Source organism: Chenopodium quinoa, unplaced genomic scaffold (genome assembly GCF_001683475.1).
Source record: "Chenopodium quinoa cultivar QQ74 unplaced genomic scaffold, ASM168347v1, whole genome shotgun sequence".
Classification (NCBI taxonomy): Eukaryota; Viridiplantae; Streptophyta; class Magnoliopsida; order Caryophyllales; family Amaranthaceae; genus Chenopodium; species Chenopodium quinoa.
This window is the reverse complement of record NW_018743292.1, coordinates 4,945,971-4,962,632: the sequence shown is the minus strand read 5'-3', so window position 1 is coordinate 4,962,632 and position 16,662 is coordinate 4,945,971. Positions and strand designations below refer to the sequence as shown.

The 16,662-nt window shown below is 36.4% G+C and overlaps 2 protein-coding genes across 3 annotated transcripts; one reads left to right on the top strand and one right to left on the bottom strand.

Moving 5' to 3' along the window:
* Positions 1-8,355, top strand: LOC110736581 (cell division cycle 5-like protein). The gene is made up of 4 exons (XM_021916836.1): positions 1-471; positions 1,344-3,047; positions 5,334-5,615; positions 7,070-8,355. The coding sequence occupies exons 1-4, from the start codon at positions 295-297 to the stop codon at positions 7,844-7,846; spliced, it is 2,940 nt and encodes a 979-aa protein (XP_021772528.1). The 5' UTR covers positions 1-294; the 3' UTR covers positions 7,847-8,355.
* A 1,355-nt stretch (positions 8,356-9,710) lies between these two features.
* Positions 9,711-15,031, bottom strand: LOC110736579 (transcription factor PIF3-like). Of its 2 annotated transcripts, none has more exons than XM_021916835.1 (8): positions 14,230-15,031; positions 13,603-13,750; positions 12,298-13,462; positions 12,107-12,205; positions 11,942-12,007; positions 11,733-11,792; positions 10,882-11,373; positions 9,711-10,390 (listed from the first exon to the last, which is right to left on the bottom strand). In XM_021916835.1, the coding sequence occupies exons 2-8, from the start codon at positions 13,689-13,691 to the stop codon at positions 10,370-10,372; spliced, it is 1,992 nt and encodes a 663-aa protein (XP_021772527.1). In that variant the 5' UTR covers positions 13,692-13,750; positions 14,230-15,031; the 3' UTR covers positions 9,711-10,369. The 2 variants fall into 2 exon arrangements, with proteins under 2 accessions (XP_021772527.1, XP_021772526.1); XM_021916834.1 differs by having other exon boundaries at positions 11,727-11,792; positions 14,230-15,030.
* Between the last annotated feature and the right edge of the window lie 1,631 nt (positions 15,032-16,662).

The following is a 16,662-nucleotide window of genomic DNA, read 5'->3' as shown; positions in this document are numbered from 1 at the left end:
GTTCCGGATCTGAAGGAAGAGAAAAACCAACGAAAACTAACAAAAATCACCATTCTTTTCTCTCTCCTCTTCTTCCCTAATCCCTTTCACCTTTCCTTCTCCTCTGAACCCGCCATTGCCGTCGATTTCCAAGCTCATAAACCCTAATTTTCTATCCTTCAAACCTCAGAATACCCCCAATTCAGAAATCGAACAATTTCTCGTTTTTCTTCAATTCGAACTTCGCTGAATCGAAACACAAAAACCCTTAAAAAACAATTTTGATTTTGGTTCGATTAATAAAAGGGATTCAAGATGAGGATTATGATCAAAGGAGGTGTTTGGAAGAACACCGAAGATGAAATTCTTAAAGCTGCTGTTATGAAATATGGGAAAAATCAATGGGCTCGAATTTCTTCTCTCCTTGTTCGTAAATCTGCTAAACAGTGTAAAGCTCGTTGGTATGAGTGGCTTGACCCTTCTATTAAGAAGGTATTCATCTTCTTTACTTTCTCTCTTCTCATTTTTGTTTGATTATTCAGTGTTATCATTGAATTTTCCATCAATTTTTTCGAGTTAATTGGGTTTGATTTTATATAATTTAAGGTTGTTTTTGGTGATTTTTATGCTCACTGAAGTTGAATTAGTGGTAGGTTGATGGTGATTTGAATGTGGTTCTTCATTAGGTTGAAGGATTGAGTTTTAGTTCTTGCTATTATTCATGACTTCATGAGTGTAATTATGAGCTTACTTATCTAATTTTTTGATATTGGATTCCGGAGTTATATGCATTTTGTAACGTCGGCGGCGAAGGTTGCATGTATGCTGATATCCTAGTTATGCTAGTCACATATTCACACTGGCAGAAGTTAGATGGTGATAAAATAGAAGTAAATTGATCTAATTGGAGGGTGGAGAGACTCGAGAGAGAGAGAATGAGGGGGAGGGGAACTCATTTGTGGGAGTGATGCCGTGATGGATGTTCGAAAATTTACTCTCTATACCTAGAAAAGTTGTTGTGGTTATGGGATAACGTTACACGCTAGTTGTTGCAATGTTCCAAATAATATGTAACCACATTTTGTGTAGTTCATAAGCTGGGGTGTTGTAGGAGGCGCTTGATATTGGTAAACCTTTTGATAGCCTTTTCGTTATTACCTTATTTACTCCCCCAATCCGGTTTGCCATTTTCAGTTAGTTTGTTTATTGAATTGAATGCGGTATTACTCTGTCATTCTTGGTAGCTTCATTGGGAAAGGTTTGATGAAGCTTTTCTTTGTTTTTTTATGTTCTTCCCCTCTTTTAAATTAACTTGAACAAGTCTTAGGAGTGATACTGATTCTGAATCTCCCTGAAACTTGTAGACAGAGTGGACTAGAGAAGAGGATGAAAAGCTACTTCATCTTGCAAAGCTTATGCCAACTCAGTGGAGAACTATAGCACCTATTGTTGGTCGTACTCCATCTCAATGTCTTGAGCGTTATGAGAAACTTCTTGATGCAGCCTGTACTAAGGATGATAATTATGAACCTGGAGATGACCCACGTAAATTGCGTCCTGGAGAAATTGATCCTAATCCAGAGTCTAAACCAGCACGACCAGATCCTGTTGATATGGATGAAGATGAGAAAGAAATGCTCTCTGAAGCAAGAGCTCGGTTAGCCAATACAAGGGGTAAAAAGGCTAAAAGGAAAGCAAGAGAGAAGCAGCTTGAAGAGGCAAGGAGGCTTGCTTCTTTACAGAAAAGAAGAGAACTTAAGGCAGCTGGTATAGACGTCAGGCAAAGGAAGAGGAAAAGAAAAGGTATAGATTATAATGCCGAGATCCCTTTTGAGAAAAGGCCTCCACCAGGGTTTTATGATGTTGTTGAAGAAGAAAGACCTGTAGAGCAACCTAAATTTCCCACAACAATTGATGAACTTGAAGGAGAGAGAAGGGTGGATAGGGAAGCCCGATTAAGGAAACAAGACATTGCAAAGAATAAAATTGCTGAGAGGCAAGACGCTCCGGGAGCGATAATGCAAGCCAACAAACTTAATGATCCTGAGACAGTTAGAAAAAGGTCAAAACTGATGCTTCCTCCTCCACAGATTTCTGACCAGGAGTTGGAAGAAATTGCACGAATGGGTTATGCTAGTGATCTTTTGGCTGGAAATCAGGAACTTGCGGATGGGAGTGGTGCAACCCATGCTCTTCTTGCAAATTATTCCCAGACACCTCGACAGGGGATGACACCCATGCGTACTCCCCAGAGAACCCCTGCTGGGAAGGGTGATGCTATCATGATGGAAGCTGAAAATCTGGCAAGACTGAGGGAATCTCAAACACCATTGCTTGGAGGAGACAACCCAGATTTGCATCCTTCAGATTTTTCTGGTGTCACTCCAAAGAAAAGGGATGTTCAAACTCCTAATCCAATGCTTACTCCATCAGCAACTCCTGGAGGAACAAGTCTTACTCCGAGAATTGGTATGACTCCCTCTAGGGATGGAAATTCTTTCAGCATGACCCCCAAAGGAACTCCTATCAGGGATGAACTTCGTATTAATGAAGAAATGGATATGCATGATAGTGAAAAACTTGAACTTAGGAGACAAGCTGAACTGAAAAGGAACCTGCGTATGGGTCTAAGTGGTCTACCAGAGCCGAAAAATGAGTATGAAGTTGTTGTTCGTCCAGAACCTGAGGATTCCGAGGATCCAGAGGAGCAGATTGAAGAAGATATGTCTGATAGGTTAGCACGTGAGAAGGCTGCAGAAGAAGCGAGGCAGCAGGCATTACTCAGAAAGAGGTCGAAAGTGCTGCAAAGGGAACTTCCTCGACCTCCTTCTGCCTCTGTTGAGCTCATTAAGAACTCATTGATGAGAGCTGGTGAAGACAAGAGCTCATTTGTCCCTCCTACTGACATTGAGCAGGCAGATGAAATGGTAAGAAAAGAGTTGCTGAGTTTGCTAGAGCATGATAATGCCAAGTATCCACTTAGCGAGAAAGAGCAGAAGAAAGCAGCTAAGAGAAATGCTAATACAGTACCTGTCATCGAGGATTTTGAATTAGATGAACTGAAAGAGGTAAATTTCTATTCATGTACCGATTTCTTTGTTCATTTCCTTTTTTAAATCTACAATGGTAATTTAGAATTCAAGAACCTGAATTGGCAACATGGAAATCAGATGATGAATCTCATTATTGATATTGAGAAACTATTACTAAGAAGCACTATTCTCTACTTTTATCTTTAAGGATAACATAAACTACTTGGCCACCACAACAAGCTTTGATGAAGCTTTTTTTTTTCTACCAGTCAGCTGCTTTAATATTCCATCCCAGAAATTTTGTTGTCTTTTGAAGAATTTTACTTGTCCCAAAAATATCCATGTCACTAGTCAACTCATCAATGCAACGTTTCAAGCTTGATGCTACATTTTTTTGGAACAAATGATATAGGAACCTCTATACCAAACCCCATAGTGGGTGTAATAATCTGGAATCCTGTGCTGACTGCTGAAAGCCTAAGATGGTACTTGATTTGGGATATGTATAAAAAACTGGAGGCCACTAAGGCTCACCAGGCGATAAGGATTTCCTTAGGCACACTTAATGAAATGTGAAAAAAATATTATTTCTTTTTTATTGGCCCAGGTTGAAAAAGAAGATAAATACGTAGTATATCACTCCCAAATCTAGGGTTTAGATTTGAAATCCCTCGTTCTTAAATTTTGACCCATTTACTTGAATGGTAATGGATTGGTACATTAGGGCTTTTACTGATGATGAGGCAACCCTCTCCTATGGATCAATTGCTTGTGTTCTTTCAGCTCATGTCATCTATTTTCCTGGCTATTAAATGACATGATTCTCAATATATCCTAATGTGCCATATATCATTTTTTGTACGAGGGAATATCTACCGTTTTATGATCTATGCGATAGGGTAGGGTATAACTGTCTAGAACTTGGAAGGTTGTGTAAACCTTGACATCCTCAGACCTTGCCAACAAGGTGCATTTTGTTAATTTTAGGACAGAGGGAGGCAAATGAGTTGTAGGTATTTCTTCAATGGACCTTGAGCTGTGCTGCTTTCCTACATCCTTTCACTAACCTGAGTCTGCAGTCAACTGCACTCTCATCCTTCTGCCTCGAGCCATCTGGTTGATGGATGGCCCTTTTTCTGCAAGGTGAAAGGATGATGTTACTTGTTCAGGACTTTAAGGGCCATGGGGAGCAAAATGTGTGTCCGTATCTTACAATTATGAGAGAATCATATGCTCCCTTTTTTGTTTTGTTTTGTTGATAACTTCAATTTGAGTTCTTCATTGTGTTGTTTTGTTATTCCATTTAGTGACTATTGTTTGAGAGTACTCAATGATTAATGGCTGACAGAAAGGCTAGTATCACCCAGGAAGAGAAAGTCAATATTTTGAAATTGATTGTAGGTGGTAAGTCTAATTTTCAATCAGGTTAATTGGCTAAACACAATGCAATAACTTGCAATTCTAGATGCTACACTGATGGATCCAATCTGTATTCTAATTATGCCCAACTTGGAAGCTGTGTAAACTTACTAAACTATAAAGGGCATGTTTGGCACTAGGTTTTGAGTAGCTTTTAGTGGTTTGACCAAGTCAAACCCATTGCTTGATAAAATATCTGTGTTTAGCAATGTAGTTGTGGGGGTAGTCTAACTTATTTTAGTGGTGAAGGTAGCTTTTTTTGAAAGCTGAAATTATTATGGAGTAGCTTTTATCAAGCAAGAGTGACTGTTGATATTTTTTCTACATTTTTAAGGGAAAAAAAAAAATATTTTTACCAGTAACAACTTGCTACTAGTCAATAGCTACTTTATCTAACGCTCAAACTTATATTATCAATCTTCCCAGCTAACATTTTGTTCTAGATAATTGCTACTACCACAATTACAGAGAAACTAACCGCAAACCCTGCAACTACATTTTGCCAAATAGGGCCAAAGTACGTTGTTTAAGCATTGAGAAAATGTGGATTTTATATTGAATTAATAAATGCTTGTTTCAAAAAAAAAAATCTGCATCATGTGCGTCACTTAAAAAAAGTAGAGGGATGCTGATGGAATTATATTGCTGATTTCCTCCCCTTCCCCCTTATCCATTCTCAAGCATGAGTTACATTTTGTGCTCCAAGCACTGTGCACATCCAACTGATCAATACAACTTGGATATAGTAGTTGATTTATTTGTGAAATGATCTGTTTGCTGCATATATCTATTGCTACTGAAGTGCACGAGTTTCTTCATTTGCTAATGTTCAATGTTGCGAGTATTATCTAGTATGTATAATTCATATTCTTACGTTTTAATGACTTGTATTCTTTGTGTCAGGCTGGTTCATTCATTGAGGAAGAGGCGCAGTATCTATGTGTAGCAACGGGACATCAGGAAGAGACCTTAGATGATTTTGTTGAGGCACACAAGACTTGCTTAAATGATTTGATGTATTTTCCCACTCGTAATGCTTATGGTCTCTCCAGTGTGGCTGGAACTGTAGAGAAGCTTGCTGCCTTACAAAATGAATTTGAAAATGTTAAGAGGAAGATGGATGATGATAATAGAAAGGCACAACGGCTTGAGAAAAAGATTGATGTTCTTACTCATGGTTATAAGGTTGGTTGTTATGTTAAATTTCTATTTAATTGATATTTCTGTATTCACAATTTGTTTCAGTTTATTTATAATTTATTTATTTTAATTTTTTGTGCTAAAGTTAGGGTGGTTGGGGTTGCTCTGAATTAGCCAATAAGGACAGCATGTGTTAAGCAACTTCATACTTTAATTTAAATGGTATCATATATAGATTGAAACACAACGTCATTGAGCGGTTGAGCCATTGACCTCTTACATTCTACTTCATGTACTTATAGTGAACATCAACTTTCTGGCTGTCTGCCTGTCTTAGCCATAGCTCATACCTGTCTTATTAGTAGTACTTGTCTAGTGAAATTTCACCCATTTTCTTTTTAAGTTACTATGTCAAACACTTTTGATGACAGCAACTTTCTTCATATTACCGTGGAATTTTGAGGTATTATTGAAATGGTTTTGTTTCTGATAACCAATATTAAAAAAAATATGTTACGCATCTAAAGATCATACCTAGATTTCTTTTATTAAATAAGAAAAAGTATTATGTTAATTAATCAAGTAAAAGATTACTGTAGAGGACAAGATATCTTCACATTGTAATTAAAGAGATAAATTACAGGGTAATTTAATTCCTTTGAATCCTCTCTAGAAAAATATTGTACTTCCTCCTATTACTATAATATTCCGGCAGGGAGTAATCCCCTTTCCTCCTATTAGTTTAGTTATTTTAGTTTTTTTTTTTTTTTTATTTATTTTTTTTTTTTTTTTATTGCACCATGAAGGGTTTCACGCTTGCCAATGCAATACTTTGGCTATTAATATCTTTAATTACACTTTTGTAAAAATTATAAAAAGTTGATATTTGAAAAGTATTTTTAGAGAAGAATCTAACTAGATCCCACATGACTATTTTTCATTCCGGATAAATCACCAAAGATGGTCAAAGAAGGTTATGTGAATAGTGTAAAAGTCCTTATGGTGCTATAAAAGAAAACGGAGGAAGTATATTGGATTGTTTTCATATTATGTAGGTCAAGTACTATGGATTAGGGAGATTAAGACAGAAGACATCTTTACTTTCTTTGTGAAGCGGCTACTTTTATGTGTAGTTTGATGTGAAGGGTTAATGTGGATTTGTCCTGCAAATTTCTTGGAGCACTGTGAATGTGATGGCCATGAGAAGATTTGAATACGCAATTTTCTGGCATGCTTTTCTAGCTAGTTTGTCTGTAGAAATACATTTGATTATGCATGTGAGGTTACGTGCTCTTCAAGGCTCTATAACTTTATGCTTTCTGATGTGGTGTTCACCATATTACCTTGCTGGTTTTGTCTGACTATAGGTCAAGACCACATCCATCCTTTGCTCATCTTTGTGTTGTACAAGTTAATTTGTTATACAGAGCACATGTAGATGTAGTATTTGATATTTATAGCCATGATGATGCTAAGATGTGATAGCTCATGTATTTCAGATGCGGGCTGATAAACTGAAGACACAAATCGAGCTCACATTCAAACAGATGAATACTGCTGGAACTGAATTGGATTGCTTCCTAGCTTTGCAGAGACAAGAAAATATGGCAGCTTCATTTAGAATCAAGGGCCTTTGGGAAGAAGTCCAGAAGCAGAAAGAGGTAGAGAAAACTTTACAGAAACGATATGGAGATCGTGTTGCTGAACTGGAGAGTATTCGGCAGCTCATGGATCAGTACAGAAAAGCGGAAGATATAGAAGCTAAGAAACACTTAGAAGAGTTGGCTGAGAATGCAGCTAATCAGGCTTCACTACTGAGCTCTGAAACTCCGGAACCTGTAAGTGCCATGGAAGTGGATTCCTCTGATGATGTAAGACCTCAGGAGGATGGTGAAGCTTCTGAAACGGTCAATAGAGCTAGTTTACAAAATGACATGCACACAGATGGTGATGTGGCATCAATTGCGGATACACAAAGCATTTCTCTTGCTTCTGAGGCTAAGGGATCTGAAGCTGCCATGGAGCAAAATGCAGACGACACTAATGTTCCCAATAGCATTTTGGATAACACAGATCATCCTGTAGGGGAAGCTCTTGAAAGCAATGGTTTTGTCAATGGAGAGCCTGTTACTATCTCTAAACTGGAGACACAAGAAGTAGATGGGGAGCTCAGTAGCCAGATCAACGAGGCAGAAGGGAATAAACTTATGATAGATGGAGATGTGGGCGAGCCTGTAGAAAGGGTGGAAGATGGTTCCAGTAATAACCAAGTGTGACACCGGCTTGCAACTTAAGTAGTAGGTTGTTGCTATCTGTTGGAGCCCACTGCACCTAAAAGAGGCATTAAAGGGAATGTGGAAGAGATGATTCGAATGAGACTATTGAAGTTTGTTGGGTCTTCATTTTTGCTTGTGCATTGTTCCTTTAGTGAATATGGATTTAAAAACTATTTATCTTGCTTCGCTCCCATGTCATGGTATTTGGCATGTTCCCTGGTCTTCTGCTGTTAGAACAACTCTGAAATACGTTGAATGTGTGGGCATATATCATGTTTTTATCTAATAGTATGGTATCTATTGGAGATAAAACTTGTCCAGAAACAACAATCTGATTTGTATGTTAGAAGTTGTGCCATTTCCTGGGAAGCTGCTTAAAATACCTATACCATTTCAAAGGATAAATTTTCAGAGGATAGCTTGCTTCAATCTGGTATTACTAATTGTTCTATTTGCAACTTATACTAAAACTGCTTGAGCTGCCCCCAAGTCTGTTGATACCAGGCTAAGTTATGTCTTCTCGTATGAGTTTTAATTATCGTTGTTCCTAGTAACTTTTTCCGTATGGGACTATATCCTTATTCTTGTTTTCTTTAGAGGAGCGGGATGGTTTACAAACGGTGGTGCAGAATTTCACTTTCAGCTCTCTGTTGAGGACAAGACTAACCGTGAGCTTATTTCGATGTTTTTTCTTTTCTGAATTTGCAGCTATAAATGTTACAGATCCTGTATGCTTGTTTTGTAGATTTAAACACATGTTTCTGTACTGATATCAAAGCATCTAAAGCTTTTGCTTTACAAAATTTATGTAGGTCTTTTAAGTCGAGTAAGCGGTTGTTTCATTATATAAGGAACTTAATTTCAAGTGACTTGAAGAATTACTCCTTCCATCCTTTTTTGTTTGCCTCATACTACAAATGTTTATGGGAACCGATTTAATCTGAAATACATTGCATTTGGTTCTACCAATTTTCTTTGTTACCGATTCCACCTAGCCAAAAGTTAATAAAGTGACAACCACATTTGGGCAAACAAAAGTCGACGAAGGGAGAATTAGGTTTCTACTTCTACTCCATGTTAATCATGAGCAATTAGTAAAATAAGTACAATAATCAGAGGTGGGGCTATAAATGCTAACGCTGAAAGTGGTCCGGTGCAATTTTGTTAAATTGGGCCCTAAAATTATTTTTTTTAGGAAAAATATGTTACTAAATTCAAAAACCGAGGCTCTTTTATAGTAGTTTCACTTAGGGGTCCTGTGCGATCGACCACCCTGCACATGCTCAGAACCACCCTTGAAAACTATGACTACTTCTACTCCATATTCATAATTTCTCATTAAAGCCTACCTTCCATGAATTGACTACTTTAAGAATTGCTGGAGTTGCTGAATCAATTATATCCAGACATAGATCATGCATATGTGTCAGTTCCAATCTTCACTAGCAATACTTGGTCTGGATCTGCCGTGGGTTTTCAAACGTTGCGTGCATTCACATCTAATCCCAAAAAGTAATCTTTGACTTACATCAGTTACATGTTTTATAGCTAATCAATTTGCATACTACAACCAAATTGGTTGTCTAGATAGTTGGTAAGGTTTTAGATATGATACTTTACAGTAGAGATGAAATTCTGTCTACATCACTGTCCTCCATGGCTCCCTACAAACCCGAAAATAAATCAACTTCGGGAAAAGTCAGGTCTTTAAGAGAGTGCATTAGTTCACTCTATATCGGGTAGCTAAATCTAAGTATGCCTGAGAAGAAAATGTTTTCTTATGTTGTTTTGGAATCTTTGGATACAAACTAAAGACAGAGAGGAAAAGCCAATAATTTCTTTTATTTTCATATGCAGAAATAAATATTGATCCAACTATTTCATACAGTACAGTATTACATTATGAAATCATCAAAGCCACCATGTTTGGTGTACATTTACAGAAGTATTTCCTCGATGTTTAGTTTAATGTAGGTGATGACAAAGAGACACAGCTCCCTTGAATTATTAGAGATGTATGACGACAACTATATCATATACAAGTACTTCCTCGGAAAAAAAGGCTTTTGGACTGGAAATATACATAAACCACATATACACCTCTAGGAGATCAGCACTAGGATATCAAAGTACAGTGTCATCTTCATAAGATGTACAGATCTACAAAAGACCTAACCTTAGTGTTTGTAGAGGGCAAAAACTCTGCATTTTAGTCAGACATGCCACTCTCGAGCATATTATACTTCCCATTAACAGGAGTCACGAGTTCACAGCTGAGAAATTCTCATCGTTTGGAGCACCTCTGATCAAACATCTAATCTGAGAATATACACTTAGAAACAGGTTACTTGTCAATACTTTTGTACATTCTATGAAGATGACATGTTGCAGTTTGCCACTACAGGCAGGCAACAAGTTTCTGTCAGGCGTGTCAGCTATGCGTAGTGTCGTTTCTGTAGGCAGCTTCAGCAGTTTCTGAGGCATTAACATCTTGACCTTGGTTATGGCACAAAGCGCAGACTCCTAAATACCCTCTTTTGATGTCTGCAATTTGAATACACATAGTTATGGTGAAGGTTTGTTGTAGAAAATATTTATCCCACCATCAAAACAATAAAAAGTTGGCTTACCCTCCACCGGATTACTTAACTAACTTTTCTCGATGCATTATTATTGGCTATTTTAAGACAACAATGCAATACCTAACTTCTGGTGAAAACATATCATTTTGAAAACCAATGCAATAATTTACCTCTGTTTAAACTTGAGCATATTCTTAAACAATAATAAATATAAAAGTTGAATGGAGGGAGTACTAAAAAATAGGCTAGCAGCCAACTTTGTCATTTTACAACAGTCCTACAGTCCTAATGTTGTTCAATAATTGACCCCAGATGTATTTTCACAGGAACAAGGAAAGTCCAAATCATTCAAAATATATGAATTATGCAAATATCTAGTGATGGTATCAATTATTGAAGACCAATAATGTCACAATACTAAAAGATCCAAATGTAGGCACAAAATGCCAATACCTGATTTGTTGCCTGATTCATCGAGCTGTTAACATTGTTGCTATCCATGCTAGAAATTACTTGTGGGTTCGCATCCTTTTTACTACTAGATGGTGCTAGATGTGTCGCATTTGATGACCCAGCAACACCCAAGGCATTTAATCCTATGGGCATTTTCGAAAGACTTCCCATTGGAACGGAAACTGTAGGAGTTTGCTGCATGGACATTGGTAATCCTTGACCAGGGTGCACAAATGCCTGAAGATTAGAACCCGGCATTCCCTGGAACATAGGCCCGGTTCCAGGGATAGGGTAATGTGGGCCTTGGAAAGGTACCATCTTCGTGCTGTTATTCATGTTTAGCATGTTCATCCCAAAGCCCATTCCCATGCCCATTCCAAGCCCCATGGCCCCCATGGGAGAGAAATGTGGCACATGTGCTCCATGGATCGGCGACATTCCTGGTGGTAGCATCATAGGCTGCATATACATCCCAGCACCCATTGACAATACCTGCAGCATCCACTAATTGATGTAAGCCAACGGATTGTCCTGTTTCTTAAGGCATTTTGGGTACAAAGTAATAAATCAAGGGAATGGTAATGAAGTCTTCCGTGTCAATGTTCGACGAAATGCATCTAAATAGACACTAGACAGACATTTCTCTTTTCATTCATTTTCATCATCACTTATATCCACATCTCTCAATGGCAATGAAAATGGATGAAGAAAAACAAATGCTGCTGATGGAGAATCAATACCTTGAACATCAATGTTCAATCCAATATTACACATAAAACTTCATTGCCATACAATTGATATGTCAATTATACCAAACAAGCTACCACAGCAACCTAATAGCTCACCTGTACCTGAAGTTGGAGGGTCTTCAAATACTCTATAGCCTCATCAAGCATAGAAGCTTTGTCCGCCTAGTGTTTGGAAAGGAATAGTTAGCAGAGTCGTGTATGATAGAAAAGTGAGTACCAATTACATATCTAGAGTCTTAACACCCCAAGAATTCAATTGAAACACAGATGGTATATCTAACCAAAGGCATCGAAAATATCAAAAGAATTACCTTATTGCAGTTGGGTATGAGCTCTTGTAATGCACGCATCTTCTCATTAATTCTATCCCTTCGTCTCTGTTGGTAACGTTTCAAAAGGTACATATTAGTTTCCGAAAGCAACTGTCACCAGTCTCACAACTACAGATACTACTAATTTGCAAACTATGAGCTCACCCTTTCAGATAGATTATGCACTTCTGCAGCCCGGCTTCTCTTTGAGCCTCCGCGACCATGAGCAGGTTTTTTTCCACCCACTGATTCCTCTTCAATTTCCTGCAAGTTAGGCAATTTCCAGCTTAACATGAGAACTGAAAAATAGAATGACAACAAGCAGAGATTTCATCAGGAGTAAGAAGAAATCTTACGTCACTAGGATCTTCTGATTCTGTTTCACGAAATTTTCTTTTCGAATTACGTGCAGGCTCATTTGAAGTTCTTTCTGCACTATTGGCTGAACATACAGAAGATGTTGCAACTACTGGTTCCATGATTTTATTACCAATGGTACCCACTTTGCTCATTGGTGAATCACACACTTGATTTTGCGACGCTTGATTTTTAGCTGTGTCTTCTCTACACATAGGTTGATTAGCAGAAAGCAGCTCTTCAGTAGGCGGCTTTGTGGGCAAAGTAATTGACTTGTCGTTTGTTGGTGCCATAATGGATTGATTGTGAGATAAGAGTTCCTTCTGGGAATAATTACTATCCAAATTAACCAGTGTAGAATTAGCAGGATAACTACTACTCAAGGTGCACCTTTTATTCCCATTCTCTAATCTCTTTGAGGGATTTACACTCACATGATTAGCTCTAGAAAGAGCAGCAGGCCGCGAAAAGCAGGGAAAATTTGTAAAGCCCGAACTAGTAGTGCTAGGCTGCCCAGCATCCAGCTTCTGCAACCTCAAGCTGGTAAAAGCACTTAGTGAAGATGGATTAAGACCGGAGTCTCGTGAACCAACATGGTGGGTGTTGCCTGCATTGCTACCAGTAATATCAGAAATTCCTGATCTGGGGACACTTTGCTGGAAGGGAAACATAAATTGCGGTACCTCAATACTTCCCCCTCTATTATCCTTCTCATTACTTGAAAAATCCTTAGATGTGTCGTTATGCTTCAAGCTTGCAGAATTATCATGGCCATCACCATGAAAACTAATTTTCCTTTCCCGGTATGCTAAATGATTCTCCGTAGGGAGATCGTTAATTGTAACTCCTGATAACTCATTCAAGAAGTCAGAAGTATAGTCATTATGCAAAGATTCTTCCATGGGATAATTCAACCAAGGTACCAAGTCAATATCTTGATCCAAACCCATTTCACAAGAAGGTACAGACATTGGAAAATCACTCATTACAGAATCCATTGTGCTAAACTTGGCCATTTTCGAGCAATTAGTACCATTCCTACCATCTTGAGACTTGAGGCCAAAGGTTTGAAAATTGTTTGAATTAGTACTTTTTCTAGCTTTATTACCTTGCATCATAATCTGACCATTTTCCCAAATTAGCTCAACACAATCAGTATCAGGTCTGCATCCAATTCCCCCCAAAAATACACCAATATAAGTACACAATAAGGGAAAATAAAGGTATATTCAAATGACCAAAATAAAACCTAACCAATAAAGATTAGCTACTAATACAATTTTTATCCACCAAATCAAGCATACCTAGAAGAAGGATCAATTGAAGTAGAGGCAACTTCATTGGTGACATCCACTTTCCCTTTGAACATCCTAACAAGCTCAGTTAAAGGCATATTACAGACCAAAATTGTATCTTTCACAACATAAACTTCTCTTCTGGCAAAGCCAAGTCCTGCAACCAAGTTCCGAACCGAATCAGTTTCATTCAAATCTAAATTTCTATCAATAAAACCAAATTAAAGGGCATCCAGCTCTAAGAACAATGTTTTCACAATTCATTGAGCTTAACACTTTCTGTGGAAATTCATGCTCAAAGTTTACAGGAATGAGTGGCATATACAGTTAGAAGGAAACCCTTTAAATTATTAAAATAAAAACAGCCCAAATGAGATCTTATTTAACTGATGTCCTAATCACAAAGATACACACAATTAGAATAATTTAAAGGTACTAGTCAAACTAATTGTTTAATCACAGACTCACAGTATCACCATATACTATAATAATCCCACTAATTAGAACTGATTATAGGTTAAAAAATTCAATCTTTATGATACAATCCTGATTAAAATATAATACCCAGAAAAACCCACATCAGAATTATCCAAAATCAAACAATAATTATAGAAAAAACACAAAACAAACACCAACCTTATTATTATATAAAAAATTGGCAGCAAAAGGAAGAATACCCAGAAACTGAAAAAGGCCTAATATTAGCTGAAATTGTACTCAAAACTCAAACCCCAAAAAAACCAATCATGAAAAATCAAAAATGAAGGGCACAAAATTTCTGGGAAATCAGAATTTTATCAAATTCTTCTCAGATTTCAAGAGGAACTAAGCCAATCACACTAATCTAGAAAGTTCTAATCCAACAAGACTTATAATTTAGAGGGTTAGAGAGAGAAATAGAGAGACGATCCAGGTGGGTTGTAGTAGAAGACGGCGTAAGGCTAGCAGAGTTGCTGTATAAGCGGGGCCAAGAAAAGGGGAGAGAAAGCAGAGGAGGCAACAAGAACAGGATACTGTGCTAAATGCTAATGCTTAAGATCATTTCAGTTTTTGACCATTTTTATTGCCTTTTTTTTTTTTTTTTTTTTTTTTTTTTTTTTTTTTTAAGCTCCAATTACCGTTTTTTACCTACTCTTTTTTGGTTGGATGTATACGTTTGTTCACTTTGGCGGTATATTTGTTTTTTATTTTTTTGGTGTTTAGAGAACCATAAGGACGGGTGATGAGAATCGATTTCAAGATCACCTGAAGTCGAGAGGGGAGGTCTAACCAGTTGATTTATCCCTCACTCTCACAATCTCACTTTGACGGTATATTTGTGTGTTTAAGATGTACTCTCCCCTTTTCCATATGATTGTATTACGTTACTTGGGGATGTACGTAGTCCAGTTTAGTGGGGTTTGAGGTTTAACCCAAACCAAACCGTAAAAATACGGTTTGACATTTTACTGCTATGATTGACTAATATTTGTGAGGGTTTTTTTAGTTAAATTGTTCCAATTGCTATATTTTTTTAAATGTATACTTCATCTTTAAATGTGTAATAGATTAATATGATAGGAACAAAGGGAGTAATTAAATCAATAAAGTTTAGATTTGAAATAAATCTTAATTCATTTTTGAGGATGGTTGCTAGTTGTATTATATAGTACCGAGTATTTGTTATGGTTGTTTATAGTTAGTTGTTGCAATTAGATGCATAAATTCATCTTCTACGTGCATAATATAGTTTTTCTTGAATGAGACAGTAATTGGGATTAAAATATTGTATCTTATGATTTGAAATTGTTAATCATGTAGATTTGACAATTATTATAAAAGAATTTTGTAGATTTTGACAAAAGTTTTAGCTTGTGTCTCCGCATTTGCACCCTATGGGATAAAAGGAACAATTACAACTTTTGCAAGTTTTTAAATAATTAATGTTTCTCCTGATTTTAAAACTTGCTATAATAATAAAAATAATAATAATCATCCTTCTTTCATACTGTATTCCTTTTTCTTCCCTCAAAATTTCATTAAAGGTTCATAAATTTGAATAGTGGTCATGGCTTTTTGTGGGGTTAGTTGATATAGATAGATTGTGCTAATAATGGATAAAATAAATAAATAAATAAGTAAATAGATAATGTTCATGATTGTCAAAAAAAAAAAAAATTGTTTATTATTATAGATTAGATCTGTAATAATAGTATTTGGAGTGAGAGCGTGAGACTGTCGTGTCATTTTTGTCTTAAAAAAATATATTTTTGGGTCACTTTATATCATTTGAATAGATTGATTTCAAAGAATTATTAAAAAGTCAAAGACTTAGTTTATAATGGGTAGCAAAGTTCTAATCTTCCCTTGATTGTAGGTACAAGAACAAGACTATGATAACTATAGGATTAACAATGATTAGAAGGTCTTTCACTTGTTAATCAAGCTTTAATTACGTACTTTATAAAATTAAGTAAGAAAAGTAAAGTTGATTTCACTTTATGATTTTGGATAGGATTTTTAACGGGTTAATTATGGTTGGTTCATAAAGAACTCTACCAATCTTATATTTAGAAGAATTTGTAGTGCAAAAAGGAACTAAAATTTATTTGTTATAGTGCAATCAAATTGCAATAAAAGGAACATGTTAATTCTTGTTACAGTAATTAGGGTTATTCAGAATGCGGTCTAGATCGCACCAAATCATACAATAATTAGGGTTGTTCATATATGAACAAAAAGAATTCATGTTCTCCCGATCTTAAAATATTAGAATACTATGAACCATATCATATCACAAGTTACTAGCAAAGTAGTATTGTAAATAACATTTATATTTACTGTAAATTACATTATGAAATTGTTATTTTTACTTGATTTTCGAAACATAATAGATCTAAACTTATTTTTGATAAGATTTGAACTTAATTTTTCAAATTTGATAGAGACTAGACTTATGTGAATGTTAAACAATACAGTGGATTCAAAACCGCCAACAATACACTAATAAAATCAATGGTTGTGATCGAGACCCTTTCTGAAGTGTCAAATTAAATCTTAGTTGGAATTGAAGCAAAATTTGCTAAGGAT

Bases quoted from the DNA above. Each gene is read 5' to 3' on its own strand.
- LOC110736581 (XM_021916836.1), top strand. From the start codon at position 295: ATGAGGATTATGATCAAAGGAGGTGTTTGGAAGAACACCGAAGATGAA. The intron at 3,048-5,333 runs GTAAATTTCTAT...TCTTTGTGTCAG, and splicing joins AATTAGATGAACTGAAAGAG to GCTGGTTCATTCATTGAGGA. The intron at 5,616-7,069 runs GTTGGTTGTTAT...CATGTATTTCAG, and splicing joins TTCTTACTCATGGTTATAAG to ATGCGGGCTGATAAACTGAA.
- LOC110736579 (XM_021916834.1), bottom strand. From the start codon at position 13,691: ATGCCTTTAACTGAGCTTGTTAGGATGTTCAAAGGGAAAGTGGATGTC. The intron at 12,206-12,297 runs GTAAGATTTCTT...CCTAACTTGCAG, and splicing joins AATCAGAAGATCCTAGTGAC to GAAATTGAAGAGGAATCAGT. The intron at 12,008-12,106 runs GTGAGCTCATAG...CGTTACCAACAG, and splicing joins TGCATAATCTATCTGAAAGG to AGACGAAGGGATAGAATTAA.